Raw genomic sequence first — 20,361 nt, forward strand, 5'->3', positions numbered from 1 at the left:
CCTCGCGCCGCTCGCTATAGGTTGAAACAGGGACGACACGGATTCCGCCCCGAGTTCTGATTGGCTGGGAATGGAGAAGAACCGAATCTCCGTGTCCCTGGGGCTCGGCGGAGGGATTGACTCAGAGGGTGGAGTGGAGCTCCTCATTGCGGTCGGGCATTCCCGAGCTGTGATTGCTGCACGGCAGTGTCAGCCTGTGATTGGCACGGCGAGAGGCGGGCACGCGCCGAGTTCTCCGCCTGGCGATTGGTGAGCTGTAGGGAGGAGGGAGCAGCGGCGAGCGGCTATTGGCGGGACCGACGTTCTTCCCCCTGCGGAGGCGGGTTCAGGCGCGGAGCCCCGCGATCCTGTCAGTGTGGGAGCGGCGCTGTGGGGAGTACGTCGCTGCGTTCCTTCTTCCCGGCGCGGCCTTTCTCTTTCCTCCCTCCCCCTTTCTCCCTTCCCTCCTCCTTCCCTCCCTCCCTCACTCTTCCCGCTTCCTTCCTGGTGGCGGGGTGGGGGGGTCTCCCGGCCTCGGTGGAGGCGGCGAAGCGTGATGGGGATGGCCGGACTCTTCTCTTTCCTCCGCCCCGCGCTGCTCTGCTTCGCCGGCCCCGCCGCCTTCCCCAGCTGCTGACAGCGCCGGCGGCCCCGCGCTGCCCGCGTCCTGCGGATACCCCCGCCCGTCCCCAGGTGAGGGGTGGCTTACGCCGACGGAGCTCGGCCCGACGGTCGCCGGCGGCCGTTTGTCAGGGGAGCGGGGGGAGGCGAGGAGGGGAACGGCTTGGTGCCGGGGCGGGGGGCGGGGTGGATGCCGTAATGCGGTGGGGGAGGCGGGGGTTGCTGGTGTACGCAGCTGTTCGGGAGGGGGAACGGGGAGGCTCCACGGGTGGGATGGGGCCTGGGAAGTGGAGGGGAGGGGGGGGGTGGGAATGGGGGGAGCGTTGGCAGGACAGGGTGCCCCGGAGCTGTCAGGGCAGCGGCACAAGGGCGTGGGGCCCGGACTCGGCCTTTCCTCGCCTGCATCTGCCTGATGCATATAGTTGTCCCCTGGGACGCTTCCTTCCCCTTTCCCCCAGGCGTTCCGAGCCATGGCGGTGCGGCCGCTTCCCGTCCTTTCCCTCGTCTCAATCCCGTCCGCTGTGTGGGTCGCGAATATCGCCGCGTTTCGCCGTCCTTTTTCTCCTTTCTAGCTCAGATGAGGTGGAGGCGATAATTGCTCGTTCAGGAGGGAGGCGTAGTCCCTCACCCAGCGGGAAGATGCAAGAATGTAAAAGGATTGTGGTTTTCAGGGTGGGTTTTGTGGACCTGTAGTTGGTGGCTCTGTCCCTGGATTCCGTACAGCACAATTACTGAGGCAGCCATATTGGGATGATGATCTGACAATCCTCTGAGCTAAGTCAGGAGGCAGGCGTCAGGAGACAGGATGACAGGCCCGGTAGTTTTGGGGTCATTGGCAGAATATGGGTATTAAACTGACGTTGCAGAACTAGAATTCACCAGAAGCAGATGGTGAATTTGTGTCTGTTCTTTGAAATGTAAAATAGGTTCATACCAAATTTTAAAGTGTATTTCTCTTCACTTCCAGCTTCTTCTTAGCTCAGTTCTTTTTGTTATTGCACAATCCAGTAACTTGATGTGTTGGTAAATAGCTGTATGTTTATATGATCAGATTTTCAGTGCATCACCAAGTTCTGCACCACTGTTTTATCTGGCATCGTCACTTAGTACAAAGATAACAATTCGTAGTGTATGAGTTCAGCTGATATATCAGACTGTCATCACTACCTGATCTTTAGTGGAGGACCTAAAATTGGATTTGTTGTGGTCCTCTTGTTCATAAACCCCTGCTGCTCTGAACAGCTGTTTTGCTAACTTTCCATATACTAATCTCTATCCTTGTTTGTTTTCTTTCTTTAGATCTGTTGTACTCGTTAAGTTACAAGCAATTTTTTTGTTTAAAAGTTAGCACATTGTCTGGTAGGCATACCTGTGCAAATATGACACAATAGGTGGCTATGTTAAATAAAAGTGATGCTTCTTCATTTGTGATGTGTGGTGTTTTGTTTTTTTTTTTATTTGAATGTAGAGATACAGATTCTGAACATTGTTTTCGTAACCACTTTGAACTTGTTGCAAACTTCTCTGAATATATAAATAATAATTTGACTCTAAATCCCTACTGTGCTTGTAATTTTATTTTAAAAAATAGCAATATGTTCTGTATTTTGACATTGCATAAAAACTCATTTACCAAAACTTTCAAGTACGTCCAAGGATGCAAGTCTTAATGAACAGCTTGTAACTTTAAACATTTGTGTGAAAGTCCAAATCTAGTTACAAGTGCTTTGAGACCATGAAGGGTGATGGACCAACATCATTGGGTTTGTAACCTTGAATAACAGAAAACAGACAAGATATTTAGATGGTTTGTTTAATGACACACTTTGATATTAAAGCATCACTGTGTGACTTACGGGGTGGATGGTGGATATCTTTTAATAATAGTTTAAGATAAGTGTAAAATTAATATGTAGGATTCGCTTTTGTGCTGATGGAGCTCACTAAAAACTCAAATACTATCTACCACCTGTTTTAGAGCCAGTGGTATATCATGTCAAAGACTCAAGCATGCAGTTCCCTTCTTTACTTGGTTCCTGATTGGATTCATACAGACTGAACGTTAAAAGATACACAGCTAGTAGACTCTTTCAAGGCATTAGGAAAATGATTCATTCTGGCATGGATGGCAGCCTTCTAAGGCTATAGTGAACATAAAAAAAGAAACTGTCTTTTATAAAGATTGTTCTTCTAAATCTGCACCACAGACTGTACTGCACATTTTGTTTTGCTCTGTTGCAAGTCACGTCTCCTATTGCCACTCTGTAGACAGTGTTTTGAAGTAGTGATACTACTGGGAAATGTGAACCCTGAAAAACGAGTTGCGATTTATTATCTGTGATGCTATGCAACTTGGTCTTATTTTGCCTTGTTTTATCGTTCTGGATGATGAGGGCAATAGTGCCTTTAAACAATGTTCCAACCAGTTAAAGTTGCTCATAAGTGGAAAAAAACCCTCAAAACCCCAACAACTTAAGTTTATGGGAAGCTTAGAAAAATATATAATTTGTGGTTAATTTTCTTATTAATGAAAATTAAGTCTTGCATAGTGAGATGATGTTCAAAACATCTGAAGTCCATGTGCAACCAGAAGTAGGCATTTTGCATGTGTCAGCTATGAAAAATAGCAGAGTTGAGAATGAATGAGATTGAAAATTATACCACATTTAATTTTCTGTGAGCACAAAAGTTAGGGTTGGGAAAAGTTAGTAATTACAAAAGTCTAGCAGTTAAATTTTTATGCTGTTGTAGGTGATTTTGTGACCTGTTCTGTAAGAACTTCTTCACAGCTATGTTTCAAACAAGGCTATCATCTAGCTAGTGCATATGGAGTCTCTGGCAGTGTGCTTTTCATACTTTGTTATTGTGAATATGGTGTTCATGGGTACTCAAGATTTTTTTTTTTTTTTTTCCCAAAGTAGATGATTCTTTCACTCCATCTTCTGCTTGCCAATTTCCTAGATATACTAGTTATCTGCAGAAATTAATGTAGTATTCTGGGAGGTATTTCTATGAAAACAACAGAAAAAAATCTTTGCGGGACTCTTCGGTAAGAAGAGTAAGTAAGAGAAAATAAGCTCCCTACGTTTCATAAATAATATTATAAGAACACATTGGTTGTATTTTTGTTTTCTTAAAAAAAAAATCCTTTTCATTAATGGCCTTACCTTTAATCATTGGCCCTTGTGGGATGTTGACAAAATTATGGTTTTCCCATTAATATGGATAGATGGGGAAAAGAAAGATGAGAACCACTAAGCCACTGTCAGGTAGAGTTTCTGTGATGTGCTGCGCCCTATGAAAATTCCACCGACTCATCTTTTTCTGCAGTCTGACAAAGTAAACTGTATCAGTACAAACTTGGTAATAACAGAGATTTTGCACTTGATAGATTTCTTAAATTGTATTTCAGAAACAATGCTTACTGGCCACATACAGTAACATTCCTGTTTTCTAGCAGCTATATTCGGGGTCCGTTGAATAATACTACTGGGATGTATCAGGATTAGTCTTGTCACTTAGCTTTCATGTGAGGGCACAGGTACTTATGCAAGGGTCAAGTTAAGAAAGGAGAGCAAAAATTCCACATAGTAGATACTCAGGAAGAAGGTTTGTAATGAAGCTACTTGTTTGGTACACTTTATTATACAAAAAAGTAGGCACCTCTGAAGAAAAGTAAATAAAGCAGTCCTCAAACAACCCAGAATCTCTTTTAAACTTTGAAGATCATGTGAATTCATTCCCATTACTTCTTTGCTCTATTCTATGTTTAAGTTTTTAGTGAGACTTCTTAAAATTCTGTACTAACCTAAAGTTGACTGTGTGACTGTCTCATGAATCATTATTTTACCAGTTTGCCGTACCACTGACATTGAAATTCAGTTGGCTTGTTCCTACTTTTCTCCTAGTCTGGTGAGATACCTCAGGTACCTGCTAAAATAAGGAATGCTTTAAATTACTTCTACTTCGTGGAGTAATTTAATTTCTGCCTTCACCATGTGATGGCATTAAAGAAGTAATGCAGTTTTATTAAAAACTTCGTGTACTGTGTGAAGATGTGTTTAAGTGTTTTTACCAGCTGTAGAACTTCAGAGACGAAATGCTTTTGCTTCAGATCTGCTAGTAAGTTTTGTACTTTTGTGGCACTGTGATTACAATGCTGAAATGAGCATTTAATTGGATAGGTGGTGTATAGGTAACCAGAAAAGAAGACATCAAGATTTTTGGGTCATGCATGGTGACTTGTGCAGGGTAGAGTTCTGCCCATGTTAACTCAGATTCAAGATAGAAATGACTGCATTGAGTCAGACCAAAGATTCTCGTAGCCCTGAATCCTGTCTTCAGCAGTGGCCCCAGCAGGTATTTAGAATATAAGGATAAATCAACTATTTAATGACGTTTTCTCAGTATAGTCTTCCTGGTTCTGAGAGTCTGTGCCATGGAGGCTTTCCTAGCCAAGGGTGGTTAGCTTTTTACTAGACCTTGATGGCTTTTTTTTTTTTAATCCATCTTACTGCTTTTTGAGTGTGTTTTACTTCAGTACTGACAGTATCCTGTGGCAATAAGTTAAACTGCTTAATCATAGACCAACTGAAAAACTTTCTTCTAGTGGAAAAGATTGGTCAAGGACAATACAATTGAACCAATCTTTATTAACCCCGCATTTCAATTCTGTCTCGGACATGCCTTGAAGTTTGGATTGTGGGTATCAGGGAGTTTCCTGCCAACTAAAGTGCTCCACCATTTGGATGCAGTAGGATTTGAACAGGTATTTTGATAATGAAGGTGAATTTACTGGTGAACATTTGCTGAAGATAGATAGTAATATTTACCTTGAAGGCAATGATTTTTGATTCTTCTTTCTTATAGAGTAGTGTGTCCTTTAATCACTAGATACACAAGTAGTCAATGAGTTATTTCCTTTGAGAAGAGGACTTTCCCAGGACTGCAAAGGGTTCTTTAAGGTTGTTGGGTACACCCATTTCTCTGGAATGGTGTGTATTGAAAGTCAGTGTGATATGGCCCATCACACTTGTGTTAGTTTTAATATTATTGCTAATGCATTCTGGCAGCAAAGGTTGACAGCTGGAGAACCTAGATACGTATGTAGTATATGGTAGTTAGCTCATGCTGAAATCCAAGTAGCTGTATCTTTACTGCTAAAATTATCTTTGTTAGGTTAAGCCTAACACATGTTGCAACCAGATCTTCATTTTGGTATTGGCATCCCTACTTTCTGGGAAGAAAACCAAGTAATGAAAACAAATACGTTTGTACACTTCAAAAGAACTGCTTCAGATGAGAGAAACTTTTGACTAGGGAGACAGTGTACAGGTGCTATTAAGTTCTGTCTTTGAAGTGACAGCTTTGGGGTGGGGGGGGAGGGTGATTGCAAAGTAGAAATTGAAGTTACCAAACAACTTGAACCTCCCTAATTTTATGAACTTCTTGAATACAATAGCTGTAAATAACTAAATTGTATTTTTCTCTTTAGAAAACACCAAGAAGAAGGATAACTTGAAACACTCTTGACCCCTTCACTTTCAATTTCTTGACTGCACAACAAGCAACCAGAATGTCGGGGGCTTCAGTGAAGGTGGCTGTTCGGGTCCGGCCCTTCAATTCCCGAGAAACCAGCAAAGAATCCAAATGTATCATCCAGATGCAAGGCAATTCAACCAGTAAGTTTATTTTAATCTCGTAAGGGAGTCTTTCTTTCTCCTCTCCCTTCCTACTTAACCCTCTCTTTTTTGTCAGACTAAACTGTGTACGTTATATCATCTAGAATTACTCTCTTAGGGAGTCTTCTCTTCTGAGGTTGTCATTACAAACTAGATTGTCTCTGAATTTGACTGGAAAGTCAAAATCATGGGTATCTTGATTTTGAATGCAGTTGTTTGATTGTGGTGAGTTGAGAAATCTACAGAAAAATTAGAATACCAAAGTGAAAATCTTTTCGTTAACTTCAGTGTGTGGGATTATCATGTGGACTGACAGATACAGGGATACGTTGCAGATCACCACATGATAATTGTTGTGGTATAACTTGCTGCTTGGGTCTGGTGCTTTAGTTCTTGGTGTGCTTATTCTGCAGTCTGTGCCTTTGTTTAGGAGTGTAATTTGAGTGAGAAAGCTGAGGGGAAAAGGATGTCAAGTTTTATGCTTTCCAGATTAGATGTCCAAATGACGGCAAAATAACAGACTACATAAAGTCATCTTATTTTCTAACCGATTAGAAGTGTTAGGGTTCTTAAATAATTATTGTGGGTCCGATTTGGAGGAGGAGACTCTTCTATGGGAAACTGAATATGGGCACACCATTTATTGATTGATTTATTTTTTTTTTGTTTGTTTGGGTTTTTTTTGTTACATGCTTCCTAAGGTCAAGGCAGTATTAATACCGTTTGCTGCAGTGTCATTGGTTGTGTAGACTAATAACTATACCTATAAACTGCTGCTCTTTTGGTAGTTTTTCATTGTTAGGTAATCAAGTAGAGTCATCTTGTGTGTAGCTGTAGGAAGTAACACTCCAAAAGCACTGAGTTGCTTCACTGGCTGATTACTTGAGTATTTACTCATGTTTGTTAATACAAAGGAGGTTTCATACGGGCTCCTCCCTTTTTTTTAGCCAAGGTTGTACTTCAGCCTGCTTCTGCAATGGAATTTAAGTCCTGGTTGTGCTCACTTAAACATTGTATATAATTTATGTTTTCACTGGAAGAGATGCATCACACAGAAGAGAGCTTGCTTTTCAGCACAGTAAATTCTTATCTTCAGACCTCATGTGGAATATTACCTGAAGAAACTTCTTTCTTAGTTGGGTTTCAAAATTTCCATTTAAAATGAGGGGAATGTTCAGAAGTCATCTCATGTAGAAACAGGTGCTTGTATCCCAATGATGCCTGCCAACTTTCAGACCAAACCAGTGTAGAATGGAAGAACTATAAACTCTATTAGATGGCATTTGTTATGGAAATGCCACCAAGCTCTGAACTACAGCAGCACCACTGGGTGCCACTGTAATAGGTTTTCTTGCTGCTGTCATGACATGACAGCTATAATTTTAGATGCCTAAGATTTTTGAACTCCAGGAACCTGTGGAAACAGCTTGTTTGTAGTACAACGACAAGGGTGATCAATCTGTCTAAGTTTGAAATGTGGTGTAGACAAAAGACACTGGTTCTGCTTCTGAACACTAGAGCTGCACTGCAAAGGCACTTAACGTTTTCAAGAAACTGCATTGGCTTTCAAGAGGAGAAAAATACTTCCTGATTTATCTAGTTGGAAACTTCTTTACAGCTTTTGCTATATTTTGTGCTCTGGAAATGTTCTAATCTGTAGCCTTCTATTTGAGTCCTGTGGCTCTGATACAAGATGTGTGATATGACAGATGGTCAAGTTTAAGTCACCAGGGGCCATTACAGACTGTGGGAAAGGAATCGTCAGTTGCAATAGTTATAAGTTCTTACAGTCTGCGGGCTATTTTTTCCCTGTATTTCCCTCTTAGAGGAGAAATACAGAGGAAAGCAGTAGACAGAGGCGTAATTTTACTCATTGAACAGAAGAGGATCATATAATAAAGTATATGAATAAGGCATTGTTTGGTGGGAAAAAACCTGAGCAGAAATCTTTTCTCCAAAGAATCTTCCTAACAAGTTGTCTGACACGTAACTTCAAGCTGAAATTCTTCTGGTGTGCTTTTAGGCTACATGTTAGATTTGGGGGCATAAGTACTGTTGCTATTTCTGCCAAGGATTGTTTTTTCTTCATGATCCCTCAGTCTTTGCAGCCTCACAGTTATGTTATTGAGCTCCTTATTATTAAGGTCTGAACTTGTTGGCTAAAAGCTGACTACAGAAAGTGACATTAATGTATCTGACTCTCATATCTGATGCAGCAATTTCAAAATAAAGGGAATTCAGTAGTAATTCTAGCCTATGGAGTTCCTGTTTCATACTTTCAAATGTGCCAGTGAAAGGATCAAAGCTTAGATATCTTGCCTCTGAGAAGTCGACAGGAGGCAAATCTGAGAGGCTGGTGATATCTTGGGTAGTGACTATTTTAAGCCTCCAAGACAGTTAAAGTTCCCTTATCTCGGAATTAAAGCCTAATGGACTGTTGTGATGAACAGGATAGTGTGAAGTCTGATAGCTAAGAAGGGATTTTGACTGTTAGTTGAATGTTAATTCTTTATGTATTGATTGGCCAAGCTATTCTACGAATACTTTGTGTGTCCTGAGTCTAAACTTTGTCCAGGTCTTGTGTTTTGTAAATGTATTGGCTGATATAGGCAGAGGCTACATTAGAGTGAAACTGAGGCTAAGTGCTTAGGATTATTTTAAGGAAAATGGTGTAGAGATAGAGATAATAAAGTGTATCATAGGTGTACTCCTTTTATGGGTTTTTTTTAATGAATATCTGAAAAAAGGAGCATTTTTTGACATCCATAATGAAGTATGTTCCTGAAGTCAGAATGCCACCAGGGTTGTTGCCTGACACGCTGCTTTTGTTTGTCAGTTTTTGTGTGAATTTGGCTGTTTACAGCTGTTGGGACTGCCCATCATTCACGTTGGGCTTGCCAGCAAAGCAAAACATCCTCCTGGATTAGAAAGCTTATTCTCAATTTTGTCACACAGTTTAACTTTGCCTTAGAAGCAAAACAAGTGTAGTTTTGTTGTGAACTTGAGGTCTCCTACAGAACTACAGAATTAACTTGTTATCCTATCTGGCTTTTATGTTATTTCCTTGTAGAAGATCAAGGCCTTTAGTCAAGATCCATAGTAGATCTCCGTCTTTATAATTTATCAATGTTTAAAAATGACAATGTAGCTGAATACAGTTCTATATATGTCTTAACCTCAGGGAGTTCTTACAAAGGTCTTTAATGCACAATGTTAAGAGCGCTTACTGTGAGTACTTGGGACTTCTATTTTTCTGTCGGAAGAATGCAAAATATGTGAATTTTGAAATCGGTACTTGAAACATATTGTTTGTCTTTTTTTTTTTTTTTTTCCTTCTACTATACTAAGATGACAAGACTAAATTTTTTTTCCCCTTTATGGTCACAAAGGTATTGATCTGCAGTAATACAGTATCTTTCAGTCTTTATGTTTTTAAAATATATGTTGCAAAAATGAAATTCTGCAGTCCAGCTGAAGTCACATGTGCTGACTGCATTAAAGGGCTGGTATTTTGGCAGAAGGCCTGTGCTACTCAGATCTTATCTAATTGCATTTAAATGATATTGCCAAAAGTTCTTCAGTGGAGATGGGAGAAGAGGGGGTAGGAGAATAGAAGATAATAGAGGAATTCTTAAAGACATGAGAAGTTAGAACCTGCAAAATCCTACTACTTAAGTTAATTTGGGAATGCAAAATGCTTTCCAAAGAAGAGGTAATGTCACCATCAAATTACTAATTAAAAAACCCTACCAAAACAGTAACTGAGTGGGATTAATTTAAGAAAAGACCATTGTTGTTTTTATTATTATCAGTTAGAAATGATCTTAAGACACAAAATTTGTTTTCAAAAGCACCTGATGTGCAAGTGGATTCAATTGACCTAAATGTTTTGTTTTCATTTGGAGTTATGCTCTGAAGAGCATATCTATATTGTCCATTGTACAGAGGTCACTAGTAGAATGAATGTATGCCTGTAAGTCTCATGTGCGCATACCCACTCAGGACTAGGCACAGTATAGCTGTGTTTGTAGCATTGCCCAAAGTGTTGTCAGCCATGCTAGGGTTCCTGGTGAGAAAAGAGAAAAGTTAGTGGGCTCTGAGGACTTTTCATATTGACAATTAATTCCCTAGGGTGATCCCTCTGTTAGCAGTCCTTACTGTCGGTTAGCTTGATGCTGCCTAGTATATTCTTTGTTTCATATTCTGCTTATTACAGAATATTTTCAAGTGAAACTTGGCATCAGTGGACTTTTAAGTTGCTTTTTGTGGTGGTGGTGGTTTATTGATAAAATCCCAGCTAATACTGAAACAGACTGAAACTTCTGAAATAACACTTTTGTCTTTTTCTCTGAGATAACGTTGTTTAATTTTGTCAGTCTTTAAATAAATTTGAAAATTTATCTTTCTTTAAATTACTGGATAGGTGGTTTATCATGCTGTAGGTCAAACTCACAAGCAGCTTTTTGAAATGAGTAATTCAAGACTAGATCATGGTTGTCAGCGTATCTTGATTGAATTTGTTTCGTCTTTAACTCCTGCTTTTTCACATTTTTTTTGTTTGGAATGATTTACACCAATGCATCTTACCCACAATATATTAATTACTTACTTCCTGTCCACTTCATTAATTACTGTTTTTGTGGTGAGTGGGAAGAAGATTCTGCTGTATAATACATGGGATGAAATGTGAGCTATAGACCTAAGAGTATTTTGTGTGTCAGTAGTTCTTGTACTCATTCTTATATCAGCTTTTGAAATGTAACAAATATAAATAATGTTGGCAGCTGCTGCCTTGGATTATTGAAATGAAAAGCTAAGCTATTCTGTGCCTAAAGACTTACATAGTATTGTGTTTTTTCTGGGTTTTGTTTTTTGGGGTTTTTTTTGTGGAAGTGATTTGATAATCCTGTCTGTAAATAAATAATGCATAAATAAAAACAAATGACAATGAAGCAGAGGTTCAGGCTAGTAGCTACAAGACACCATTTAGATATTTATCACTAGCAAAGAGTCCAGCTAGCTTGTTGTTCTAAAAAGCTAAATAAGTATGTAGAAAACTAAACTAATGAAGCAGGGAAATAAGGAAGTCTCCTACTTGGAATACGTCCTCTGCAATTGATGTTGCATTAATTGTGCACTAGATAAATGGAAATAGGTTTTAGCATCTTGTGGGTGCTGGTGACGGAGTAACACGAAGTTCTCAAACTATAGTTCATCTGAGATTATTGTATATTCTGGTTTGCCATAAACCACATTAGTGTAGAAATGCACCTGCACAGTCTAGATTATCTTGAAAGATACAAGTGCAACTGGATCCTCGGGTTAGGACTGAAAATTACCTGGTTTGGATTTTAACTCAGTAATAGTCTCTGTGGCTTGGTAATGTGGGTTCTTTTGTGGACTGCTTAAGGTATTGGATGTTTAATGAAAATAGGCACAGTGGAGGAGTCCCATCTGCCAGTAACAATAGTCACAGCTGCTGCTGTAGACATATGGCAGTTAGGTTCTCAAGCAGGCATCCTTGGCATCAGAAAAACTTCGTAAGGCATTCTGGAGTTAATTTGTAGAGGTTGAGGAAAAAAGTATTTTCTTCTGATGGTTGTTTGTTTTTTTTTTTTCTCTCTAAGGTTTATAAACCTCTGGTCTAAAAAAAGTTAATAGAGAAACATCTAATTTGAGTTCCTTTTCTGTTTAGGTTTTTTCCTTAATTTTTTTTTTTTCTTTTAAGTTGTGTCCTGCTTTATGCAGTTGTTCTGGAGCAAAATAAAAATGGGTGAGAAAGCAGGACTAAACTTAAAAGGCTTTTGATTTATGGCATGTTTGTCTAAATTAGTGATATTTGAAATATAATACTAAAATTGCTGATATTTGATAAATAATACAAAAGTCAAAACTATTGAAAGGTTCATATAGCAAGGTAATTGGCCCATCAGTAATTCAGCCAGTACTTTATTGGTATACAATGACAGGAGATATTGTTAAATTTTGCCTTTTTCATTGTTATGTAGCTCTAAAAAGTAGTAACCTCTTTCAAAGAAACTTAATCCTAAAGGAGGGGGGTGATGGGGAAGTATGGCTTGCTGATCTTTTTCTCTCAGATCTAATTTTTAACTGTTTTCTTAATGAAAAGACACGCTGAATGGTAAAGAAACCCCATTGTGTGTGCATGCCTTCAGGACAATAAGAAGTTTGGGTTTTTTTTTTTTTCTGCAGTAGTATTCTGTAAGCATAGCTTGGATGGTTTCACAAAGGAACTTGTATCATTGAAATAATCTTTGGTCTGAATTACTGGTGAGAAAAGTCCATATAAGAAACTGGCTTCTATTTAGACTAGCACTGAGTGCATGTAGATAGTAAAGTAATGGGAATTTATGTAGCATATGCTACATAGGTAGAAAATGCAAGCAAAAGAGTTCATTGTAGTTGTCTTACCTAATAACTTTTGATTTTTTTTTTCTCTTGATGATGCATTTTCAATGAAAGTATAGAATAGGTGGGAGGATTCATTCTTGTAGATAGATTTAAGTGTTGACTCTCAGTCTATCTTCTGAAAATGAATGATTTAGGTATCTCGAAAACAAGCATAGCTCATTTCTGATGACTAGTGCCTGCCAAAAAGCATTGGTTCTTAAAGCATGTCTTGTGTAGTGTTTTTACCACATACAGCTTGGTTTTCTTTTTTTAAATTTTTTTTCTTTTTTTTTTTTTAAAGTGTTTCCATTTTTTTTGCTTGTATCTTGCATGATGAGGTTGTCTTGGGAAGATAAACAGCAGTGGAGGAAAGTCACTTAACCCTACCCTGATTTTCTGGTCTGTAAATCCTCGTAACTGTGGTTAAAACTAAATGAATGCTTGTCCAATATGTTAATACTACATTGCATTCATGGTAGATGTGTTATCAAAACAGGCCATTTTATGGGAATATAAATTGTGCGTCCTGTGGAGGATGTGTGAATTGTCTTGCACTTGAGGCTGAATTGGGAACTGGTTTGAAAGACAAGTCAAAGAAATCACAACAGTAGAGGTTACCCAAGTTCTTCTAATGACTGTCCTGCTTCCAATTACGACATTTGTTGCAAGTCATGTAACAGGCAAGAGAAGTCTTGAATGCAAGTTTGTGTCAAACAGAAAATGGAAGCAATTGCTATTCTCTTTAAATAGTTGTTCCAGGAGTGGAGTTTGGTGGGGAGTGGTTCTTGCTTCTTCAGTTTTTTTCTAATAGTACTGGGTCGGTCGTTCTAGGAGTGAGAGTCATAAAATGGTAACAGAGGTAATGCTGAATGCAGACAACAAGCAAAGACTCTACATATGAACATTAGAGCTCTCTGTGTTTTGCAGGGTTGGGGATTTCTGTTGCTTGTCTGTAAGTCTGTCTTAATCACTGTCTCTGAATGCCCTACAGTATTGGCAGTTCATATGTTTTGTTACAAGTCTTGAATGTTTCTTTGGAGAAGAACAAAAACCTGGAATTTTTTTACGTGCTGGTTTTTCCGTCTAAAGCCTTACTCATGATTGTATAAAAATAACTTGAGAAGTGTTAATTCTGCACACTGTTTAAAAAAAAAAAAAAAGGAAAAGAAAAAATCTATTTTGGAAGATGACTTCAGGGAGGTGGGAGAAGATGAGTGTTTAATGATTTTTAAATGTTAGAGGTACAAATAATGGGCCTGGAGCAAGACCGTGGGATGGCTAGGATGTTCCAGCTAATGTTAAATGCAGTTGGACTACATTTAAAAAACTGTTATGGAGTTAGTATAGAGCTATAGTAGAGAGAGAGAATATTGCTAATGAAACCAGAAGAGTTTTCTGTCAGTGGTTGTTGTAAACCGTGTGAGATACTGCCCCTTCAGAATTAGTGCCCACTGACACAGAACTAGGGCCTTAGAGATGATTCTTTTTATCAAATGCTTAAATAATGTGCCACATTTCAGTATGCAAGTATAAGTAAAGAAAATGCAAATTGTCAATGGGAACTACTTTAAGTATTGGATATTTTCACTACATGAATCCTCGAAGATATTGAGGCTGGCAGAACTGACTACCCAGGGTTCCAGCGCTACGTGATGTCCTCTTTATGTAGTGCTGGCATGTGTCTGAAGGTCAAAATGGCCTTTGGAGAAGGCCCTTGGCTCTTGGAGATGTAGTCAAGTAAAAGCAGAAGGTGAAAGGAGATATTGTTTTATCTGCCTTGAAGCAGAAAATGTGTGAGGAAAGAATTCGCCTCAACTCCAAGTGCTTAGCCAACTACATACGTAGACCTGACATGCATCTTCTGCAGTAGGACATTTTCAGGTAATCAGTTGACAGTGGAAGTTTTGGAATGGTTTTGGTTCAGCTTTTCAGATAGGTAGAACAGTATGGTTCGACTAGCTCCCACTTGGTGCAAAGCCTGCTGGCATGCTGTTCTCCAAGAACACCAGCTGTAGAGATGGTATTTATAGCACTTGGATCTGTAAGAGCAGCTGAGGATGAGAGCGGCTTTCTAGCAGCTTCTGTGAGCAAGCATTTGCCTTGCTCTGGTGCTATTGAGCCTAACTCCCTCCCCCATCCAACCTTTCTCCCAGTACAGGATTGAAATTCCACAGTGGGGAGAGAATCCGGTTGAATTCCAAATGAGCTGTTCTTAGCTTCTACTTGGTTTCCTTCCCTTTTAATGATTTGAAAAATGCAAACAATGCTTTGAAAAGCAAGCACTGCTTTACAAGCTGGAAGTGTCCATTTCCCTTCATTTATCTCTTATAATAACAACCCTGAAAGTCTGTCTTATAAAAACAGTATAGCCATATATCTGATTGCAACGTATGCCTAGGAAAGAAGCCTGTATTAAACGTGTCTTTGGGGTGTTACTCACGTTCCAACAAATAAAGAATGCCTGCTCCACCCTGCTCTCAGTAACGAACATGTTCTCATTGTTGTCATTCCAGTCTACAGATGGCGCAGATATATTTTCCAGACTCATGCATTTTAAGAGACTGTATATTTAATGTTAATTTGGTCTTGTGGAGTCAGTTCCGAAAACCCCAGATATTTTATATTGGTTAAATTGATTATTGAGACATCATAAAGTAAAACTATTGCTTATATTGATTCAAGTAGAGTTTGAATAAGGCACAGAAATGAATTTGGTATTTGTTTCCCTGAATGTTACCCCTTCCAAAGGTCTGTCTAGACTAGCATGTCTTTTGAAAATTTCTGCCTATTCCTTTACCAATGATTAATGAGAACAAAAGTGAAGACAGGACAGTGCCTTTTATGCTAGCTGTTGTCTCTTAGTATGTGTTGGCATTTGTTAGGAATGTGTGCTCTGTGTAGGTAACTGCTGCCACTAGGAGAATTGTTAAGGCTAGTGTGAAGCCTCTTTTGTGAGATGAAACCTAATTTTATTTCATATGTAGAAATTAAAGAGGCTTTGTGCCTTCAGCATCTTCAGATGTGGTAGCAATATGGGAATGGAAGATGTAAATGACAGAGCAGGCTGTATTGCACGAATGATGGAAGTTCAGTTTTTCTAGTTCCATACCTGACTTTCACCATTACTAGGTTTTATTTCTGATTGGGAATTGATAGTTTGTTTGGGGGGTTTGTGTTTGTGTTTTGGTTTTGGTGGGGTAGGTTTTTTTGTTGTTTGTTTGTTTGTTTATTTATTTATTTTTTAAATCTATCAGTCTGTCTCCTCCTGCCCCAGCATAGACGGTATACCAGCTAATCCTAGGATTTAGCCCAGGTTAATTCTGTCTGCTGGTGTTTATCTGAAGGGCATACTGTAGTTAGCCACTTCTTCACTGGAGCACCCTACAGTGACTAATATGTGGCATGTCTGATGGCAGAATGCCCTGGAATATGACTGATAGCTAACAGAGGTGGAGCTATTGAATCTAGTGACTTGACTTTAAATGCAATGAGGGATAAGAGAATAATTTCAATTCTTACCTCTTGTGTGCTTTGCGCTCTGTCTCTCTATTCCAAGAAATTATTAGAAAGATTTGGTTGTACCCCCAGATACTGAACTGCAGATAATTTCTAACCTGCAAAATTTGTGACATGCTGAGGAGCAGTGCTGACTGGGATGAAAACAGATTAGGTTTGGACTGCAAATTCAGTGCCATAATCTGACATGAGATTTATGTGCTTAAGAAGTAGTTTTGGTCATTCTTTGTGTCTGCAAAAATATATATGTGGCTGAGTAGACGGGAATGGAATGAGGGGACTGATCTTGGCCAAGTTTGCTTGCTTTTGTTTTCCCTTTTTATCCACCCTCCCACCCCCCTGTAGGTTTCCCACTGTCTGTTTACTTGGTTAGTTTTAATGGAGAATGGAAGTGTAAATCCAGAAATGAAGGTTTGAAGTGGCAATATGTTTGTGTATATCCTTAGGAAGGGGTGAGAACACAGAGAATGCTGCTTCCAGTTGAAAGTATCCTAGAAGACTGTAACTTTGCATCAGCTCTGTTGTGCTCCATGGTCTGGTTATAATTGTAAAATAAAGTGTGTATTTGAGGTGTGCTTTTTGAATTTCAGTTTCAACAAATCAAGATTGGATTGTAAGGCAAAAAATTCAGATGTCCGAAATGACGAAATACAAAATAATACGTATTACAAAATACATGGGTACCGTTTCAATAGTGAAGTGGTCTTTCAAAGTTTGCTAGCAGTTTTTGCTAAAATTGAAAACTAGCAATGAATTTGATCTCATAGATTTGAAAGGTTGAAAGTGTATGTTATTTTTGTGCTAGCTGATAAAGCAGATGGTGGATGGTATGAAAAATGTTAATTAAGGAACAAGTAGGATGGACTGTGGAAGTACTTTATGCCAAGAAATGAAGTTGCCTGTTGAAGTAAAGGCACGTTAAAATCCAAATGTTTTGTGGAGATTGGTTTGTTACTGTTGATACAGCACATCTAAAATGATAATTCCTTCATTGATTGTGGTCGTGCTTTCTCCCTGTCTTTTATTAGGCTGTACTGTTCCTACTATATACTTCTCCTGTACAAGGACTAGTTAGTTAAAGTATGTGGGTCTTATGTAGTGATGCAAAATTTTAGATTATTTTGTGTGAAGAAATTTGTTTTAAAACTGTTGGTTTCCTTCCCTTTTGGTCAGTGATGCATAAACTCATATGTTTGTAGTTACAGGTATCTGTACCCCACCAAACTTAAACAGCTAAGCAGCTAAAAAGAATTGTTTAAATGATTTGAACTTCAGAGAATATGTGGTATGGCTTACTATTTAACTGTAAGGAGAAATAAGCTTTTAAAATGCAAGCTGTGTCTCTAGGTTGGGATGGCAGTGGGTATTAAATGAACTGCTTCAAATTAAATGGTAATGCTGCATAGGTGTTTACGCAGTGCACTTTTATTTGAATTTTATATCAATTTATGACATGTAATTACTTCTACTTGTTCTATTTGCTTACCAAGGTAGAAAACTGATATAAATATTACGTCTTAAGGTAAAGCATATTATTCAAAATTTCTGGAAATTCATAATTCAAATAAAGAAAAAGAATAATATGGGCATTTATCTCCCTCAACCAAATCAAGAATTTGTAGAGTATATTTTTAAAACATGAATATTCCCATGCCTTTTTCTCAGCCTTCCATTCCAAAGTAAATGATGGATGTTAACCCAAACTGTGGTTGCTGCTTTGATCCCAGAGGAATTTTTAGACACTGCAGTAGGAAAATAGGATCTTCAACTTGTTTCATCCTTTCCATGTTTCCGAGTTGTGTGTAACCTTTTTCAGTAGCAATGGTATAGGAGATGGTGATTTTGTAAAATATCTGTTCCAGTTTCTGTTTGATGCAGAAACCTTAACTTGTGGAAAGCTGAAATATTCCACATGACCTAAGAAGTTGGCTCTTGGTGAAGCAAGGGGCCTGAAAAAGGGATTGAATTTCTCAGAAACTGGCTGCTTAGGCTAACTCCAACATTCAAAGTTGCTACGATGCCATGCTGATGGTAACTAATTATAGCTGCAGCACAAAGTGTTAGTGTCAGTTTGCAAACAGAAGAGTTAATTGCCGCATTGGACCTTTGAAATAGCAGATAAACAAATTTCTTCTGTAAGATAAAAAGGCCATTAATGTGTTCCTGCTGTGATCGTCTGCCTTATTGCCTTTCTCCTTTCCTGAGGCTCTGTAATTAAACCATTAGCTTGCGTACCATGCCATGAGTCTGCTGTGGTGAGAGGAGATAGATGATGACCTATTTCATGATTCACTAATACAATTCATCTTGGCCTTGCATGGTTTAAAAAACAAACAAACAAAATAACTGAAAAGCTTTTAGTGTTCTTGTGGGTATTGGAGACACTGGTAACAGTCCTCTTACTTTTTTAATTCTATTAGTTTCCTTGTTCAGCTGAAAACACAGCTTGCTGAATAACATGGCACATAAAATCAATGTTGCCAACTTAAGTCTTATTTTCTGCATGATAGTTTCTTTTTTTTTTTTCCTCCAATTTGGCATATGAACTTATAGGATAAAGCTTACCTGTACTGTAAGAAGTCTTTTAATTTCTCCAGACATATCCATTAGCTTCCTTCAGAGTAGCTAGATTTCATGGATTTGCTTGTCCCTCCAAAGAAGATGTTTGGTGCAATAGACACCTTCAAGGTAGGTCAGTTACTTCAGTTTGAATTCTTGGTTTCTTAGCTGCCTCACCATCTTCTTTCAGGTGTCTTATCTCACATTATTACGTACCTGATCACTTGGTTCAAACTCAGACTACATCAGACATGACCGATGCTAGTAGCTACCCACTTGGTGTTCAGTGTTCCAAATGAGGAGGGTTTCAGTCCGATTGAAATCCGTTGAGGTTGTAATCTTAGATTTTCTCAATCAGTCAGCTCTCCTGGATTCATTTGTAGACAGACTGAGAATTGTGTTAAACCAGTGATTCTGAAAATGGAGGATGTAGGCTGCAAGAAACAGGAATGGGGATAAATAGACTTCAGGCTTGGACTAGAAGCTGAGTGAAGAGACTGTGACTGGATCACAGTAATGAGGGACAGCATGCAGAGTTCCTGGCAGCCAGGAGGTTTTCTCTGACCCATTCCTGCTGCAGTGGAGGGTTTTGGCTAGGCAGCTGCATTCCCAGCCTCTGACAGAGCTGCCTTCTTGCCCGTTAATCTCCCTTTCCTGATAAATGCTTCTCAAGATATGCTTTGCAAAAACATGCATCCTAGAAAGTAGTTTTCAAAATAGTGAGCTGGACATGGAACTTAGTGTGAAGGAGCTGAGAAAAGCCTGTCGAAGAAAATAACAATAATAATAAAATGGCTTTTAAAAAGAAAGGGGGCATCTTGCATAAATCATGGCGCCTGAATTTGACTCTTCACAAATGTGATCGATCAAATTTAAGCTTGAAGCAAGTAGGCTGAAGCTGTAATGGCAAGCTTGTAGTGCCTTCCCAGACACTAAGCCTGTTGCACAGCTAGAGATCATCTTTCATGAGTGGTCAATGTGCCTTTATGCACAGCGAGCTGAGTGGAAAAACTAGCTATTCTTCTGATTAAAAGTTTAGCTGCTTTGCTTTCTTTTTGGAAGTGGTGGACTTTTCCTAGAGATTTTTAGGTTTTTTTAAAAAACAATTAATGGGAAGCGTGTATTTACACATCAAACCTGGTTTTGAATAATACTGAAATTTGTGCTGCTTATTCTGTTTTTAAGTGGAATCTTGGAAGGCAATTTAACTGTTGTTTGCTTGGAGAGACCAAGTGCAGCTTTGCCTTGGCCCAGAGAAATGTCCTTTTTGCTTATAAACAACAATATCAAAATGAAAGAGAAAAAAACCGATGAATACTTGCTATTTCACTGTTGATTCTAAGAGGAGACAAATCAGTCATGCCATGAGGTAAATAAGTGAGATCAAAGCTCCCTTTTGTGATTGCATTTGTACCTTAAAGTAAAACTGCACTGATGTGACGTTGGGGTAACCAATGCATGTTTTTAAATTATGGTTAAAAATGTGTTTCTTTGTCAGCAAAGATGTAGCTAGGCTTCTGCTTGTCTTGATTGCCTTCACAGTTTGCTGGGCTAGGAGTTTCCTATTTCCAGGACAATGTTGCAAATGCAATGT

General features: G+C 39.0%; 1 protein-coding gene and 1 long non-coding RNA gene across 26 annotated transcripts in view; one reads left to right on the forward strand and one right to left on the reverse strand.

Moving 5' to 3' along the window:
* The first annotated feature begins 334 nt into the window (after positions 1–334).
* KIF1B (kinesin family member 1B) overlaps positions 335–20,361 on the forward strand; it is a 98,634-nt gene continuing 78,607 nt past the window's right edge. For 12 of the 25 annotated variants that reach the window (XM_052791998.1, XM_052792010.1, XM_052792012.1 and 9 more), the window contains exons 1-2: positions 339–672; positions 6,095–6,281. In XM_052791998.1, the coding sequence (XP_052647958.1) occupies positions 6,176–6,281 (106 nt within the window). In that variant the 5' untranslated portion in view covers positions 339–672; positions 6,095–6,175. Of the gene's footprint in view, positions 673–6,094; positions 6,282–20,361 lie in introns of all 25 variants that reach the window. The other 13 variants (XM_052791994.1, XM_052791995.1, XM_052791997.1 and 10 more) reach the window with 3 other exon arrangements.
* On the reverse strand, positions 17,798–19,303 carry LOC128143936 (uncharacterized). Its single transcript, XR_008235931.1, has 2 exons — positions 18,774–19,303; positions 17,798–18,157 (listed from the first exon to the last, which is right to left on the reverse strand). It is a non-coding gene; the product is annotated as an uncharacterized LOC128143936 (long non-coding RNA).

This window comes from Harpia harpyja, chromosome 7 (genome assembly GCF_026419915.1).
Source record: "Harpia harpyja isolate bHarHar1 chromosome 7, bHarHar1 primary haplotype, whole genome shotgun sequence".
NCBI classification, from domain to species: Eukaryota; Metazoa; Chordata; class Aves; order Accipitriformes; family Accipitridae; genus Harpia; species Harpia harpyja.